Here is an 18,363-nt window from a genome sequence, read left to right as displayed (position 1 = left end):
TTGGTGATGCTGTCTAACCATCTCATCCTCTGTCATCCCCTTCTCCTCCTACCCTCAATCTTTCCCAGCATTAGGGTCTTTTCCAGTGAGTCCAGCTCTTCACATCAGGTGACCAAAGTTCAGCTTCAGCGTCAGTCCTTCTATTAAATATTCAGGATTGATTTCCTTTAGAATTGACTGGTTTGATCTCCTTGCAGCCCAAGAGACTCTCAAGAGTCTTCTCCAGCACCACAATTTGAAAGCATCAATTCTTCAGTACTCAGCCTTCATTAAGGGCCAACTCTCACATCCGTACATGACTACTGGAAAAACCTTAGCTTTGACTATACAGACCTTTGTCATCAAAGTGATAACTATCCTTCTTAATTCTTGTCCATCACATTCAACTTGTCATAATTTTGTGAATTTTGCATGTTAATTATCCCTTGAATCTTCACTGCAACTATTGCCTCAGCTTGCAGACCATTCCTTCCCATTCCTAATCAGGAGGGCTGGAAACGAGGCTAGAAAAATGGAAGGAAACATGTCTTTTATGTCAAAAAACTCAGTCATCATAAAAATTATGCTTGGCCCACATCATGGAGAGAATCCAGTTCTTCCCAGTCCGTTATGTGAAATGACATTAGCTCTTCAAATAACTCAGCCAGCTGCTAAAAGTCACTGTGGGTTTGTCACCTAAATTTCCCCAGACAGAATTTCCTCCTGTTCATAGTTTGTGTCCTACTCAATCTAATTTGTATGGGTCCAGCTCCCAGGAAGCAGTAGTACTTTATTCCTGAGTTCTATACATAACCCAGCATATTTACATCTGTAATTTAAAATCACAGCTTTATTTATCTTTTACTATGCATGTTATGGCTCAGGGCTGCTGAGCAAAAAATAAATAGTACATGGAAATTAAAAATTTCAGGTCTGCATTCAATGAAGAGTGGCTGTTTTCCAGTGTATAGTATCATTATATCTTCCTAGGGTAATATCTATCAACGAACTCATTAGCAGCTGAAAATTCAGATTGTTTGTTTTACTTAAGAAGCGTACTCCCAAAGAGAGTTCTCCTGAATGTAGGCCATTGCTTCTTCAGTGTGTAATTATTACAATAAGTAGGGCATTACTGTGGTACTTCACATGCACCAGTGAATATGCTTCAGCAATTAGGGATTCCAGGACCTTGAGAGTGAAATAAACATCCAGAACTTTTACAGTCTTTTCTGATCAGGAAGAAGTCTTCTCTAATATAGTAAATTTCCAATAATAATGTTTGTAATTATTTGATGTGGAAAAATGATTATATTTTCTTCCATTTCCAGAATGAAAATTACTTTCTCATCAAATTCTCACTCTTAACTGCTTTAAAAAAATCAGGATTTTTTGTGCATAATAATACCTTAATGTTATATAGTTTATGTTTTGAAATCACTCCTACTATAATATACTTTACTATTTGATTCTAAGTAATTCTATTGGATAGATATCATATTCCAAATTTGACAGATTAAAGAGAAAATATAAAGAGTGGGTTGCCCAACTATATACAAAGCTTCTAATTGAGAAAGGCCACTCAAATTCATTCTCAGGGAATTTTGTTTTATTTCCTCTCTCTCTCTCCCTGTCTTCAGATCTTTATAAAACAGAAGCTTAGAAAAATTTACTAATATTCCCTTTTGTTTGTAGCATCTATTTTTCCTTTTTTAAAATTAAACTATAGTTGATTTAGAGTATTATGTTAGTTTTAGGTATACAGCATAGTGATTCAGTATTTAATAGATGATATTCCATTTGAAGGTATTACAAAATAATGGCTATGTTTCCCTGTGTCATACAATATAGCCTTTTTGTGTATCTATTTTATACATAATAATTTTTATCTCTCAATCCCATACCCGGATTTTGCCTCTCCTCTCTTCCTTCACCCCACTAGTATCCAGTAGTTTGTTTCCTATATCAGTGAGTCTGTTACATATATATATATTTTTATTTTGGATTCCACATATAAGTGGTAAAATACAGTATCTATCTTTCTCTGACTTATTTCATTGATCAGAGTACTCTCTAGGTCTATCCATTTGTTGCAAATGATAGAATTTCATTATTTTTTATGAAATTCTGGTAATCATATATATATATATATACACACACACATATATATATATATAGAAAGTATATTCTCCACCCCCTCTCTGTATATACACACACACACATTTGATAGAATACACACATACAAACACACCACAGCTTCTTTATTCACTTATATGTTGATGGACACTTAGGTTATTTCCATAACTTGGCTATTATAAATAATGCTGCTATGAACATTTGGGTGCACATATCTTTTACAGTTAGTATTTTCATATTTTTCAAAGATATACCCAAAATTAGAATTGCTGGGTCATATGGTAATTCTATTTTTAGTTTTCTGAAGAAACTTGATAATGTTTTCCATACCGATTGAACCAATTTACAATCCCAGCAACAATGTACGAGGGTCCCCTTTTCTCCATATCATCTCCAACATTTGATTTTTTGTTATCTGTTTGATGATAATCATTTTGACAGATATGAGATGATCTCTCCTGTGATTTTGATTTGCATTTCCCTAATAAATTAGCCAGAGAAGGCGATGGCACCCCACTCCAGTACTCTTGCCTGGAAAATCCCATGGATGGAGGAGCCTGGTAGGCTGTAGTCCATGGGGTCGCGGAGAGTCAGACACCATTGAGCGACTTCATTTTCACTTTTCACTTTCTTGCATTGGAGAAGGAAATGGCAACCCACTCCAGTGTTCTTGCCTGGAGAATCCCGGGGACGGGGGAGCCTGGTGGGCTGCCGTCTATGGGGTCGCACAGAGTCGGACATGACTGAAGCAACTTAGCAGTAGCAGCAGCAATAAATTAGCAACGTTGAGCATACTTTTGTGTGCCTGTTAACCATCTCTGTGTGTCTTCTTTGGGAAACTGTCTTTTCAGATCTCTTCTCAATTTTTTGAGGGTTTTTGCTTGATATTTGGTTGTATAAGCTCTCTCTCTCTAAGTAAGTGAAGTCGCTCAGTCGTGTCCAACTCTTTCCGACCCCATGGACTGTAGCCACCAGGCTTCTCCGTCCATGGGATTTTCCAGGCAAGAATACTGGAGTGGGTTGCCATTGCCTTCTCCAGGGGATCTTCCCGACCCAGGGATTGAACCTGGGTGTCCTACATTGCAGGCAGACGCTTTACCCTCTGAACCACCAGGGAATAACATATACATATATATATATATACACATATATATACATACACACACATACTACACATACATATTTATACATAGTATGAATATACTATTATATATATACTATATACTAATATATGCTATTATAAAATATATGTATTATAAGTGTGTGTATGTATATATATAGATAGACATAGTATATTAACCCTTTATTGGTCATATTAGATAGATAGATATAGTATATTAACCCTTTATTGATCATATTACTTGCATTGGTTAATATAATATATTAACCCTTTATTAGTCATAGATAGATAGATATAGTATATTAACCCTTTATTGGTCATATTACTTGCAAATATTTCCTCCAATTCCATAGATTATCTTTTCATTTTGTTAATGGTTCTTTTGCTGTGCAAATGTTTTTAAGTTTGCTTAGGCTCCATTTGTTTATTTTTGCTTTTATTTATTTTGCCTTAGAAGATAGATCCAAAAAAATGTTGCCAAAATATATGTCAAAATATATTCTGCCTGTGTTCTCTTTTAGGAGTTGTATGGTTTCAGGGCTTACATTTAGATATTTAATCATTTAGAGTTTATATTTTTTATGATGTAAGAAAAAAAACTTTAATTTCATTATTTTACATGTAGCTATTCTGTTTTCCTAGCACCACTTGTTGAAGACACTATCTTTTGTCCATTATATAGTGTTTCATCCTTTGTTATAGATTAATTGACCATAGATGTGAGTTTATTTCTGAACTCTATATTCTGTCCCATTGGTCTATGTCTGTGGTTTGTGCCAATACTATGCTGTTTGATTACTGTAGCTTTGTAGTATAGTTTGATATCAGGAATTGTGTTACCTCAAGTTTTGTCCTTTTTTCTCAAGATTGCTTTGGCAATTCAGGGTCTTTGTGGGTCCATATAAATTTTTGGATTATTTGTTCTAGTTTTGTGAAAAAATGTCATGGTATTTTGATAAGGATTTTATTAAATCTGTAGATGATCTGCATAGTATGGAAACTTTAGCAATATGTATTCTTCCAATCTGAGAACATGGGCTATCTTTCCATTTTTTTGTATCACCTTCCATTTTCTTCACCTATAGTTTTCAGAGTATAGATCTTCCACCTTCTTGATTAAATTTATTCCTAGCTGTTTTATTTTTTGATGCTATTTTGTTTGGAACTTTTTTGCTTTATCTTTCTGATAGTTCATTATTAGTATATTCTGTTTTTCTTAATTTTAGTTTTACTTTTCCATCTATGCTGCTGCTGCTGCTGCTGCTAAGTCACTTCAGTCATATCCGACTCTGTGCGACCCCATAGTTGGCAGCCCACCAGGCTCCCCCGTCCCTGGGATTCTCCAGGCAAGAACACTGGAGTGGGTTGCCATTTCCTTCCCCAATGCGTGAAAATGAAGTTGCTCAGTCATGTCCGACTTTTAGCGACCCCATGGACTGCAGCCTACCAGGCTCCTCCATCTATGGGGTTTTCCAGGCAAGAGTACTGGAGTGGGGTGCCGTTGCCTTCTCCTTTTCCATCTATACATTGGTAATAAAAGGGTTTGCTTTTATGGTCTCAGGGTGATTTGAATAGATGAGTGAACATTCCCTTGTTTGTCTTGACTATGTGGTTAAAATTGCCACAATATTTCTTAACTGACTTTCTATCTTGGATTCCTTCTTGTTTTCCTGATCTGACCCTAGCTGACAAAGGTACAGAATTCAAATCTGAACAATTAGCAAATTGGTGAATTTTTGAGTATGGTAATTCAATAGGAAAAATTCCATTTTGATGTTTACCTTTCTCTAACTCTAGTTTCTCTAATATTGAACTATAGGCAAGTCCTGGTGGTGCAGTCCATTGGCTAATGGTCCTCACTGGGATGGCCCTCAAAATATCTTACTATGAATATTTAATCAGCACTTTTTCTTTTGTATACAAACCTTATCAGTGCCTCCATACTTCTCCCTGTGATTCCATTCTTTAGTTATAAGAAAATCAATATAGATAAGAAAGCTGTGGTACATATACACAATGGAGTATTACTCAGCCATTAAAAAGAATTCATTTGAATCAGTTCTAATGAGGTGGATGAAACTGGAGCCTATTATACAGAGTGAAGTAAACCAGAAAGAAAAACACCAATACAGTATACTAACACATATATATGGAATTTAGAAAGATGGTAACAATAACCCTGTGTACGAGACAGCAAAAGAGACACTGATGTATGGAACAGTCTTATGGACTCTGTGGGAGAGGGAGAGGGTGGGAAGATTTGGGAGAATGGCATTGAAACATGTAAAATATCATGTATGAAACGAGATGCCAGTCCAGGTTCAATGCACGATACTGGATGCTTGGGGCTAGTGCACTAGGACGACCCAGAGGGAGGGTATGGGGAGGGAGGAGGGAAGAGGGTTCAGGATGGGGAGCACATTTATACCTGTGATGGATTCATTTTGATATTTGGCAAAGCTAATACAATTATGTAAAGTTTAAAAATAAAATAATATTTAAAAAAATAATAAAATTTCTATTATTTTAGGTACTAGTATAAAAATTCCTTGTAGGGATGTACTTACTTGGGAAAAGGCTTTATTAAATGTGTAGGCTAGCAAAGTAGAAGGAACTGTAGACTGGAGTCCTAGTTATATGGAAAGGGGATCCTACTAGACACTTTCCACATGCCCTGGGGAAATAACATTAAAACATTAAAATTCATGCTTTTCAGTACAGTGAGGGATATGGATCACATATCAAATGAACTCAAAGTTCACTCTAATGAACATCCCATTACATAATGAGATAAATACACAATGAGAAAAATGTATTGTTTTATGACAGTATATCACAAGAAACTGGACCTAGATTACCTAGATTTGCTAAAGTTTTCCTGAGGAAGTGACCTCTATTAGATGAATTATTCTTGTTGTGACCTCTATTAGATGAATTAGTTACCTAGAAAGAGGCAGAAAGGGGAACTGATGATAATGATGCTAGAAAAATAAACAGGCATCAAATATTTCAGAGCTTTAAAGCCAAGTTAGGTACTTTTGCATTTATCCTAAGAGACAGATGGGAACATCATGAGATTTGTAATTCAGAAATATTAGATTGTAGAGAGTGGCTGGAACCAGGGTTAAAGTTACCTTAATGGTCCCATTGAGAGATAATGATACCAGAGTGTAGACTTGTGGCAGCGGACATAATATCCAAGAAGCCAAAATGCTAGGTCAAGAACTTTAACAAAATGTCTCTTCTAGGAACCCACTGGAGGGAGAAAGAGTGAGAATAAAAGTAATGAGAAAAATAGAGCAAGTCATCCTTGCCTATTTTAACCCAGTTCTTACCCTGTATCCTATGTACATATCTTGTTATACATCTTGGAAGTGTAGGGGAAATATTGCTTTATATGATCTGAGTTTTATATACCTGTTAACCTTTATCAAATATTTGTGTGTGACTTTTCTCTCTTGTTGTTCAGTCACCAAGTTGTATCCATTTTCTGGGTTTGTGTTGTCTGTTTTTCTGCTTTAGATAAATAGTAGATAAATAGAAAACACTCTTGACAATTAAAAATGTTGTCTCGTAATGTTTTTGAACTCTTTTTAGTTCATGCTTTTAGATAAGACCTAGTTAAATCTTCAGAAATTCCAAATACATTGAGAGAATGTCTAATCCAAAGCATTCAGACAATGCAAATATATGCTTTTTTAAATTTTAAAATTTTCCAAACTCTTATCATAAAGTACATTTAGAATTTAATAAATAGCTTATGTTTTGCCTTTATTTTGTTGTTGTTGAGTTGCTAAGTTATGTCTGACTGTTACTCCATGAACTATAGCATGCAAGGCTCCTCTTTCCATGGGATTTTACTGTATTGGGTTGACATTTCCTTCTCCAGGGGATCTTCTTGACCCAGGGATTGAATCCTCATCTCCTGCTTGGCAGGTAATTTATTTACCACTGAGCCATCTGGGAAGCCCCCCTTTGCTTTTACATTTATGTAGAATTGCTGGTGCCTTAAAAGGAACTTTGTAGATGTTTCTGATACAAAATTACTTTTTTTTTTTTATCTTTAAAAGAGAGTTTATCAGTTTGGCAAAGCTATCAAATTCATTTTTAATTCCTCCACCTGATCCCAAATGATTTGGAAAATAATAGATATATTTTTCTACTACAAATTCTAAACTTATTAAATATCTGAGTGGCATATTAAAATGAATCAAAAAAATCTTGGTTATTTTTGTTTGTTTAATCATTAGGAATTAAGGTATTTTCATTACCTTAATTCATAATACACAGTACTGATTTCAGAACTGTCTTTTTTTAAGCAAATTTTCTCTGATTTTAGTTCTATATTATCAGTTCAGTTCAGTCATTCAGTCATGTCTGATTCTTTGCAACCCCATGAGCTGCAGCACGCCTGGCCTCCCTGTCCAACACTAACTCCCAGAGCCTACCCAAACTCGTGTCCATTGAGTCGGTGATGCCATCCAGCCATCTTATCCTCTGTTGTCCCCTTCTCCTCCTGCCTTCAATCTTTCCCAGCATCAGGGTCTTTTCAAATGAGTCAATTCTTTGCATCAGGTGGCCAAAGTATTGGAGTTTCAGCTTCAACATCAGACCTTCCAATGAACACCCAGGACTGATCTCCTTTAGGATGGACTGGTTGGATCTCCTTGCAGTGCAAGGGACTCTCAAGAGTCTTCTCCAGCACAACAGTTGAAGAGCATCAATTCCTTGGTGCTCAGCTTTCTTTATAGTCCAACTCTCACATCCATACCTGACTATTGGTTACATGACTACTGGAAAAACCATAACCTTGACTAGATGAAACTTTGTTGGCAAAGTAATGTCTCTGCTTTTTATTATGCTGTCTAGGTTGGTGATAACTTTCCTTCCAAGGAGTAAGCATCTTTTAATTTCATGGCTGCAATGACCACTTGCAGTGATTTTGGAGCCCAGAAAAATAAAGTCAGCCACCGTTTCCCCATCTATTTGCCATGAAGTGATGGGACCAGATGCCATGATCTTAGTTTTCTGAGTGTTGAGCTTTAAGCCAACTTTTTCACTCTCCTCTTTCACTTTCATCAAGAGGCTTTTTAATTCTTCTTCGCTTTCTGCCATAAGGGTGGTGTCATCTGCATATCTGAGGTTATTGATATTTCTCCTGGCAATCTTGATTCCAGCTTGTGCTTCCTCCAGCCCAGTGTTTCTCATGATGTACTCTGCATAGAAGTTAAATAAGCAGGGTGACAATATACAACCTTGACGTACTCCTTTTCTATTTGGAACCAGTCAGTTGTTCCATGTCCTGTTCTAACTGTTGCTTCCTGACCTGCATACAGGTTTCTCAAGAGACAGGTCAGGTGGTCTGGTATTCCCATCTCTTTCAGAATTTTCCACAGTTTATTGTGATCCCACAAAGTCAAAGGCTTTGGCATAGTCAATAAAGCAGAAATAGATGTTTTTCTGGAACTATCTTGCTTTTTCAATGATTCAGCGTATGTTGGCTATATTTAACTATATTATAGTTAATTCTAAAAAGTATAATGTTTCTTTAGATTCAGTTTTCCTTAAATTCATTTTTGTTTAAGGGACACTTTTATGATTAGCATATCAAAATGATCATTTAGCCTATCAAAACTAAATTCTTTGTGTATTTGTATGGCTCAGATGGTAAACATTCTGTCTGCAAGAGGGAGACCTAAATTCTTTCCCTGGGTTCAGAAGATCCCCTGGAGGAGGGCTTGGAAACCCACTCCAGTATTCTTGATTGGGAAATCCCATGGCCAGAGCAGCTGGAGAGCTACAATCTATGCGGTTGCAGAACAGTTGGACACGGCTTAGCGACTAAACACCACCAACCTGTCTTAATAATTAGTGTAGAGGACAGGAAAATAGTATTTTGATTTTCCTATAAAGTAGTTTTCTTTTACAGACCTTCTAGGGGGTATTACATCTTTCATAATTTAATAGTCCTAGGTTGAATTTTCTCCTTTGCTCTAGCAGTATGGATTAAGAGAGAGAAAAGCTTGTCCTAGAATATGTGTAAAAGAAACACATAGACATTCTCCCACAAATCAGCTTTGCACCCCTCACTATTTAGTTTACTTTATTTTCTGACTGTGGGGCTTGTGAGATCTTAGTTCCCAGACCAAGGATTGAATCCAGACCCTCAGCAGTGAAAGTGCTTAAGTCCTAACCACTGAACCAGCAGGAAATTTCCACCCCTTTCCCTTTCTAAAATTTACTTTTTATCACTAGAGTAGGTTGGGCTTCCCTGGTGGCTCAGACAGTAAAGAATCCATCTGTGATGCAGGAGACCTGGGTTTGATCTTTAGGTTGGGAAGATACCCTGGAGGAGGACATGGCAACCCACTCCAATATTCTTGCCTGGAGAATCCCCATGGACAGAGGAGCCTGGTGGGCTACCATCCATGGGGTTGCAGAGTCGGACATGACTGAGCAGTAAGCACAGCACACAGAGAGTAGGTTTTTTTATGTGTATCCAAAATGCTTCCCAGGTAGTGCTAGTGGTAAAGAACCTACCTGCCAGTGCAGGAGATACGAGACCTTGATTCAATTCCTGGGTCAGGAAGATTCCCTGGAGGAGCGCATGGCAACCTACTCTAGTATTCTTGCCCGCAGCATCCCATGGACAGAGGAATCTGATGGGCTACAATCCATAAGGTCACAAAGAGTCACATACAACTGAAGTGACTTAGCATGCACACACACAAGTGCAAGTGAAAGCCTCATGAGAAGATTCATGTGAGTAAGGCTCTCATATAGGGATCATCCCTTCATGGAGTAATGAGACTGCAACACTATTAGGCCAAAGTTGAATGCAATCTAGTTGTTTATAAACTTGTGAGGGTCTATGACAGGTTACACATCCTCACCACCACCCTTCCCCAGCCTAGAAATGCTTTTATAATTTAACATGAAGATGTGACTATGGAGATTCTTGATGACAAATATCATGTAGCTTACTTTTAAAACGCAATGATAGTTTCCAATAAATGAAAGAAGACAAAAAAGAAAAGATTATCAAAACTAAGGAAAAGTGGAAACACCAACATAGAAAGTGAGAAACATTTGGTAGTAGAATATTATTTAAGAAACTAAGAAAAGAATGCACAAAATTAGAGCATTGAATGTGATGTCATTACCATGGTTGCTACTATTCCAAAATTATTATAGTGTTACCAGTTTAAGTACATATCATATAAATTCTTGTCACATGCTAGCTTAGATGTATTTGAGGTATCATATATCTAGTTATTTTAATTTTCTCTACACGCCATGACATTGAGGTAATCAGATCTATAGGTACTTCCACATAACTCATCTTTTTAATCCACAAAGTGCTTTTGTTATATTAACTAAAATGTTTAAGATTATTTGTATCAATGCCAATACTGAAATATTTCTGAGGGAAATTAAATTACATGGATTTATGTTCACTTTGAAAGTAACTGTTTTTAGGAATCTTTTAAGAGAAATATATACATCAGTTGATAGTATTAAATCTGTATGTTCAAAGGAACCTGAGAGGGATCAGCTAACTCAAGTACTGCCCCCACCCCAAATTCAGTGCAAACTTACCTATTCTTCTGGGAAAATGAGTCCTGGGAGAACCAATATGACTCTTCTGGGTATATAAAATCAGTTTGAAGCAAAGTAAAACTCTAATTTAAGCCTCTTGTCTTACAATCTAGAGTTCCCTCTATAACTTCACACAAATTATTCAGTCTTCATGCCTTTATTGTCTCACTAGTAAAATGAGAATACTGGTAGCATCTTCCTCATTGTATTCAAAATATTAATTCCAATGAACTGCTTAGAAACTCTGCTTAGGACACTGCAGTGGAGAAATTGGAAGCTTAGTGTATTGCCAGCTGGAAAGTACAATGGTATAGCCACTGTGGAAAACAGTATGACATTTCCTCAAAAAAGTTTAACTTAGAATTACCACATGACCCAGAAATTCTATTTGTGGTGTGTAGATGAAATATTTGAAAGCCAGGACTTGGTGAGATATTTGTACACCAATGCATATGCATTACTCACAGTAGCCAAGAGGTGGAGACAGCCTAAGCGTCCATCAGCAGAGAAATGGACAAGCAAAATATAGGTCTAGTGGAATATTATTCGGCTTTAAAAAGAAATAAAGTTTTGACACATGCTACAACAGATGGACCCTGAAAGCATCATTCTACATGTAAAAGCCACACACAAAAGGTCAAATATTATACAATTCCACTTTTATGAGGTATCTAGAATAGTCAGATTGATAGGCTGAAGAGAGGAGAGAATAAAAAGATTTTGTTTGATGGGTACACGGTTTCATTCATTTTTATTTCAATTGACTGGCTTATTTTGCTCTTTGCTCTTTCTTTTCTTTACATCATAACTTCGATCTACTCATAGTGTCTTCTTCTTTTCAACTTTGGTTTGTTCTACTTCCTCAGGGCCTTAACCCCACTACTCCCCCTCTTCATAGGGGTACCGGTTCTGATAAAATCTGGTTCTGATTTTACTACATGGCCTCTGTGTAAGTCTTTGTTCAAATATTCAGTAGAGATTTGAATGCCTTAACCTTTTACATCATGCCCGTGACTACTAATGGTTGTTCTTGAATTGAATACCAGCCTATGATCTAAATACTTTTGAAAATGGAAAAAAAAAAATATGCTGAACTTGGCTATCTATGGCTGTTCTCTAAGAGTAAACCTTGAGTCAACTAATATCTTTTAGGGAGAGTTAATAAATATAGAGGGAACTATAATTAGCATGCTTAATGTACCAAGAAGCAAGGATAAATAAAACACAGTCCCTCCTATGAAGAGACTCATATGGAGCAGAGGTGTATAAACACTCATGCAATATGATAATTACTATTTGGTTATATGGACAAAGTACTTTTAAAAAACAGCAGACAGTTCACATTCTGGGGTATAGGGAATGGGACAGATGTCACAGTATGCAGTGGTATTTCAACAGGTTTGTAAAAGGTTAAGAGTCATTTCCTCAGAAGGACCAAAGAATGGAAAGTGATGGAGCAATGGTCTTGAGGCAGATTCAGTTGTAAGAAAAAAAAAAAATTGTGGAAGTATGGAGATATGTGATGTGATCAGGAGATAAAGCTGAAGACAGCTGGAATGTAGGCTAAAATGAGGGTGGTCATTACAGCAGGCAGTATGGGACAGGATCTCTTGTGCATTTGAAAAATAAATGTGTTTGTCACAAGGAGAATGGCCTGGAGCAAACAGGGTCTGGGTTAGGAAACTATTTGGAAGGGTATTAAAATAGTCCTGTTAATATATAAGATCATTTAAAAAAAATAGTCCTGTTAAACTAAGATCATGGCATCTGGTCCCATCACTTCTTGACAAATAGATGGGGAAACAATGGAAACAGTGACAGACTTTATGTCCTTGGGTTCCAAAATCACTGCAGATGGTGACTGTAGCCATGAAATAAAAAGATGCTTGCTCTTTGGAAGAAAAGCTATGAAAAACCTAGACAGCATATTAAAAAGCAGACACATTGCTTTGCCAACAAAGGTCCATATAGTCTAAAGCTATGGTTTTTCCAGTAGTCATGTATGGATGTGAGAGTTGAGCCATAAAGAAGGCTGAGCACCGAATAATTGATGCTTTTGAACTGTGGTGTTGGAGAAGACTCTTGAGAGGCTCTTGGATTGCAAGGAGATCAAACCAGTCCATCCTAAAGGAAATCAGTCCTGAATATTCATTGGAAGGACTGATGCTGAAGCTGAAACTCCAATACTTTGGCCACCTGATGCAAAGAACTGATTCATTGGAAAATATCCTGATGCTGGGAAGATTGAAGGCAGGAGAAGGGGACGACAGAGGATGAGATGGTTGGATGGCATCACCGACACAATGGACATGAGTTTGAGCAAACTTTGGGAGATAGTGAGGGACAGGGAAGCCTGGTGTGCTGCAGTCCATGGTGTGCCAAAAAGTCGCAAAGAACTGAGCAACTAACTGAATAACCGCAACAAGATATAAAAAGGTCCTAAAGTTAAAGATGCTGTTTCAAAGATAATCGACTGATTAGGTGATGAATGAGGTCAAGGGTGATTCTGGTATGTACACATCTCAGCCATAATCTAAAGAAAGAGGCCTCAGGAAGCGACATCATTCACTTTAAATTTAAGTCATGTTTAGCTATGCATAAGGAGTATTTGAGAATATTCTCCCCCACTTCTCAAGATATGTAGCTAAAATATTAGGAGGATGACACTGGGATGAATATTTCTTCTGCCTTAAAGAAGGTTTGCACATCATTCAAGTTTTCTTCTGCTTTTAGTTTTAATTTAAATATCAGGAGTCAAGTAGGATATGTATTTCTCGTAGTGTGCAGTGTTGAATCAGTTAAACTGAATCAGCTGCAGAACTGAAAATGTTCATACGAAATACAGCATGCCATATATTTCTGATACCGCATCACCACTAAGGGATCTACACGAGTACTTAAAAAGTATGCACAGACTGTGAAGGCATAATGGCAGTACAGTCGCATAAGTACAGTTGTTCAACTGCAGGGACAATGAAACACCAGAGACCGGAGCCTCTGCAGTGTACGCTGGGAGCTGTTGTTTTTGTTCAGTCACTTAGTCATGTCTGGTTCTTTGCGACCCCGTAGACTGCAGCACACCAGGCTTCCCTGTCCTACATTATAAGTTATTAGGTTAATAAAGCTCTAAAACTAAAGTCCGGGAATACTGCAGTTGTTATTACTAAAGGTAGGTTACGTTTCCTTAAAATTCAATGTGTTCCTCTTTCATAAAAAAGAAATAAGAGAATATCAGCATAACAGTTTCAAGCAATTAATTTCTCTCCTCCTGTACCACCAGTAATTTGTTGAAAATCACAGCGGTGAGGTGCAGCCTTTAAGTTACTGAGTAGAAAAAAGATTCTTTTTATTGTTGCCATTATATTTTGGTGAAATCTGAATCTTGTGTCCAATATTCTGCCACACCAATGATTCCTATTTTCCAAATTCAGAAGTCATTTTTAATCCTCATTATTCTTTACTTTCCTATGGCATTTGACCTTTTGAAAAGATTTTCTTCCTCATCTCGACTCTTGAATACCTTACTTTTCTACCTCCTTGATGATTTCTTCTCTCATCTTTATCACTTCCATTTTATCCTTTCCTCATACGTATTGGTGCTTTCCAAACCTGTGTTCTTTCCTCTCTTCCATTATTATTCTTTTTTAATTTTTCTGCAACTCTGTTACTATCTCCTCTTCCCAAGAAGATGAGTTTAGGGTCTACCTTGCTTCCAGGTCTTCATTGTACTTGTTATTGCCTCTTCCTAAATGAATATCACCTTATACTAATTTCCACTTATTTTTCAGATTTCAGTCCTTTGAAACATCTTTCCTTATGGAGCTGAATACCTCTCCCACATGTTTTAACGCATCTTCTGCTCACCTTTACAATAGCCCCTACATTGTAACACTTAAGTATTGGAGTGTTTTCCTAACTGGGAGCCCCAGACCAATAGCATCACTATCACCTGGGAATTTGTTAGACAGGCAAATTCTCAGGCTCCAAAGCACATCAACTGAATCAGAAACTCTACTGTGTGGCTCAGGAATCTGTTTTAATAAGTCATTCAAGGGAATTCAGATACATTCTAAAGTCTGAGAATCACTGGTATGTTGCATTTGGCTGGCTTTGGTCTTCTTCCTCTTTTTGATCATGGGCTGCTTTAGAAACTATGATGGAATATTTTTCATTGTGATGTCCTTAGTATTCAGTGTAGAACTGGATACATTGTTGTTGAATAGCACTGATTTGTTACAATGCATGAACAAATAAATGAGTAAATGAATGACAACTTTTTTATGGAATTCAATTTCATATCTCTGATTGACCACTATGTAATTTGTAGAGAGAGCCAAGAGTCCCTTCAAAGTCAACCTCTGTATTAGAAAGGTTGACATCTAATACCCTTCATCAACAATGTCTTCCAAAACAGTTGCACACATCTGCTTTTACAACCCTGAATGACTTTTTAACCTCTGATCTCTCATTGTCTATCAGTACTATAATCATTCTCTTCATTAATCATGGAAGAACCTTAGTAATCACCTTTCTTTGAAGAATAACTTCATTCATTCTGAGTATACAACTAAAGCATATTGCCCATAGAAAGTCTGAACAATTCAGTTACACACACAAAATCAAATTAAAGCACTGAAATTCCATCACTCTGAAAGGACCATTTTTATTTGTATATATTTATCTAACTTTTAGTTCTAGCATATTTGCTAGAAGTGGCATTTTATGAAGAATGATGTTCTGTAATCTGCTGTTATTACACTATTGTGGGAATATTTCCATGTTCTAAAACATTATTTTCTACAGAATCATTTGTGTCTGCATGATATTCTTGACAACAATTGATCTATCCTAATTTAAATTATTAGAAGTCCTGTCGAAACTTTTTCAACACCTCTGCCATTGCAATCCAAGATCTTTCTTACTCGTGTATCCTATTACAGTAGCCTCCTTTGCCAAATTAATCTTTTTAAAGTGTGCTGCTGCTAAGTCGTTTCCGTCGTGTCCAACTCTGTGCGACCCCAGAGACGGCAGCCCACCAGGCTCTGCCATCCCTGGGATCCCCCAGGCAAAAACACTGTAGTGGGTTGCCATTTCCTTCTCCAATGCATGAAGTGAAAAGTGAAAGGGAAGTTGCTCAGTCGTGTCCAACTCTTCTCAACCCCATGGACTGCAGCCTACCAGGCTCCTCCGTCCATGGGATTTTCCAGGCAAGAGTACTGGAGTGGGGTGCCATAACTTTCTCCGTTTTAAAGTGTAGTTCTGAGCAAATCACTCAAAAGTCAAAAGGACTCTCCAGTACCTTCCAAATAAGGCTCCAGTCTTGAGCAGGACAGTTAAGGGCCCCTTATGCATACCCAGGCTCTAGGTGAGACTGCTTACCAATCTCATAGCATTTCCCCTGTTTGCTCGCCTTTTGAATATTGCCACTTCTGTCTTCAAATTCTTTCCCACCCATGCTGCCCCCTTCACTGTGAAGCCTCGCTAAAATTCCATGCCTTATCCTCCTTCTTTGCTCTATGTTTTCTTCTTTAATTCTTATAATCATAGAAGAGACCATATATTTTTATTAAATTCACTTACTAATTTCCTGGGCTTCACAGGTGGCTCAGTGGTAAAGAATTTGCCTGCCAGTGCATGAGCTATGGGTTCTATCCTTGGGTCATGAAGATCCCCTGGAGAAGGAAATGGCAACCTACTCTGGTATCCTTGCCTGGGAAATCCCATGGACAGAGGAGCCTGGTGGGCTACAGTCCATGGGTTGCAAAGAGTAAGACATAACTGAGCAAGTGAGCAAGCACGTTCTCTCCTAATTGGAATATAAGCTCCATGAAGACAGTGATTTTTTTTTTTTTTTCTTATGTCTTGTTCATTGAAAGAAAATGAAAGTGAAAGCAGCTCAGTCATGTCTGACTCTTTGCAACCCCATGGACTGTAGCCCTCCAGGCTCCTCTATCCATGGAATTGTCCAGGTAAGAATACTGGAGTGGGTTACCATTTTCTTTTCCTGGGAATCTTCCCAGCCCAGGGATCAAACATGGGTCTTCTGCATTGCAGGCAGATTCTTTACTGTCTGAGCCACCAGGGGAGGCTTGTTCACTGCCATATCCCTAAAACCAAGACCAGTGCTTGATACCTTCAAACAAACAAACACAAACAAAAAGCCTCATAATATATTTGAAATATTGAATGATAATGAGTGGACAAATGAAATAATTGATCAACAATGAATATCTACTGGTAAAATTCTTCAAGTCCTCAAGGAAGTCAAAGCTTTTCTTCCTGTGATTTGCATACAACGAGGATTCACTACCTACTTGTCCAAAGTAAATACAAATGACCAGTTAAACATTATTCTTTCCTGAAACCTTTTCTTAGAATTGCTGCTGCAGGTGATCTCTCTCTAAAGACTGTCAATCATTTCTGTAATTATGATATGTATTGAATACTCTACTGAGCTGGAGTTATATGATGTCCTCATTAAGTTACATGCAATCTCTTTATAGGCAGATATCAATTATATTTGTTATCTCTTGTAGTTCTTAGTACATTGATGCTTGACAAACAGTTCTAAAATTGATTACCAAAAATAAAATTAAACTATTACCAAAAGCAAAGGAGTTACACATGAGGGCATAAACAGATCTAATTAAAAAAAATTGTCATATGCACAATGGTAAGTATTCTGAAATAAATCACCAAGTGAACCTTCTGTATTTTTATAGATTATTAATGCTGCACTTGCTTTGGCTGCAAGACCCAAAAGTCAAGTGGTCAAAAAAACCATGGAAATGTACAAGCGCACATGGGAGAATCATATCCATGTCCTCACTGAAGCTGTAGATGACATTACAAGCATTGATGACTTCCTGGCTGTATCTGGTATGATTTTTATCTTTTAATTTCTGTGTTTGGTCTTGTCATTTTCTGCAATAGGATGATATGAAATATAATAAATTTTATGAAATATTATGAGATTTTTTTTTAATGGTAGCCTTTCTAGAAGCAAAGTGCTACTATATATATCTAGGATAATGAGTCTCATGCCTTGTAACCCATACATCTCAACAATTTACACTGCCTCTGAAAGAAATCTCCATTCATGGGCAAAGCATAATTGAAAATAGTGGCTGGAAATTTTAGGCATTTCTTGGCTTTTCAAATAAATTAGCGTTTCCCATCTTTTAATATAGTTATATCTCTTGATTTTCCTCCACATTTTTTGAAACGAGTTTTTCTTCACTCAGAAAAATAAAGGTAAGAAAAAGGAAAAAATAAAAATAGGAAAACTCTTTATTGATTTGAAATATAACACATACTTCAACCACCATATATATTTGAGTAGTGTTATTCTAAAGAATAAAATAAGTCTGAACATGTAACCACATCAATAACAGACAGGCATGAGATTCCACGTCAAACCTAGATGATTCTTTCATCACATAATAGAATACAAGATAGTTAAATTTCTCTCATAAAGACACATTCTCGGAAACATAACTCAGGTTTTGATTATACTGTTGTAACAGCAAAGA

The 18,363-nt window shown here is 36.9% G+C and overlaps 1 protein-coding gene across 8 annotated transcripts in view; it reads left to right on the top strand.

Moving 5' to 3' along the window:
• The window catches only part of CTNNA3 (catenin alpha 3), a 1,976,430-nt gene that overhangs the window by 1,322,024 nt on the left and 636,043 nt on the right, over positions 1 to 18,363 (top strand). For all 8 annotated transcript variants that reach the window (XM_070781776.1, XM_070781778.1, XM_070781775.1 and 5 more), the window contains one exon: positions 17,554 to 17,710. In XM_070781776.1, coding sequence (XP_070637877.1) covers positions 17,554 to 17,710 — 157 coding nt within the window. The remainder of the gene's footprint in view (positions 1 to 17,553; positions 17,711 to 18,363) is intronic.

Source organism: Bos indicus, chromosome 28 (genome assembly GCF_029378745.1).
Source record: "Bos indicus isolate NIAB-ARS_2022 breed Sahiwal x Tharparkar chromosome 28, NIAB-ARS_B.indTharparkar_mat_pri_1.0, whole genome shotgun sequence".
In the NCBI taxonomy this organism is placed as follows: Eukaryota; Metazoa; Chordata; class Mammalia; order Artiodactyla; family Bovidae; genus Bos; species Bos indicus.
The sequence above is the reverse complement of the archived record's forward strand: the minus strand, read 5'-3'. Positions and strand labels throughout refer to the sequence as shown.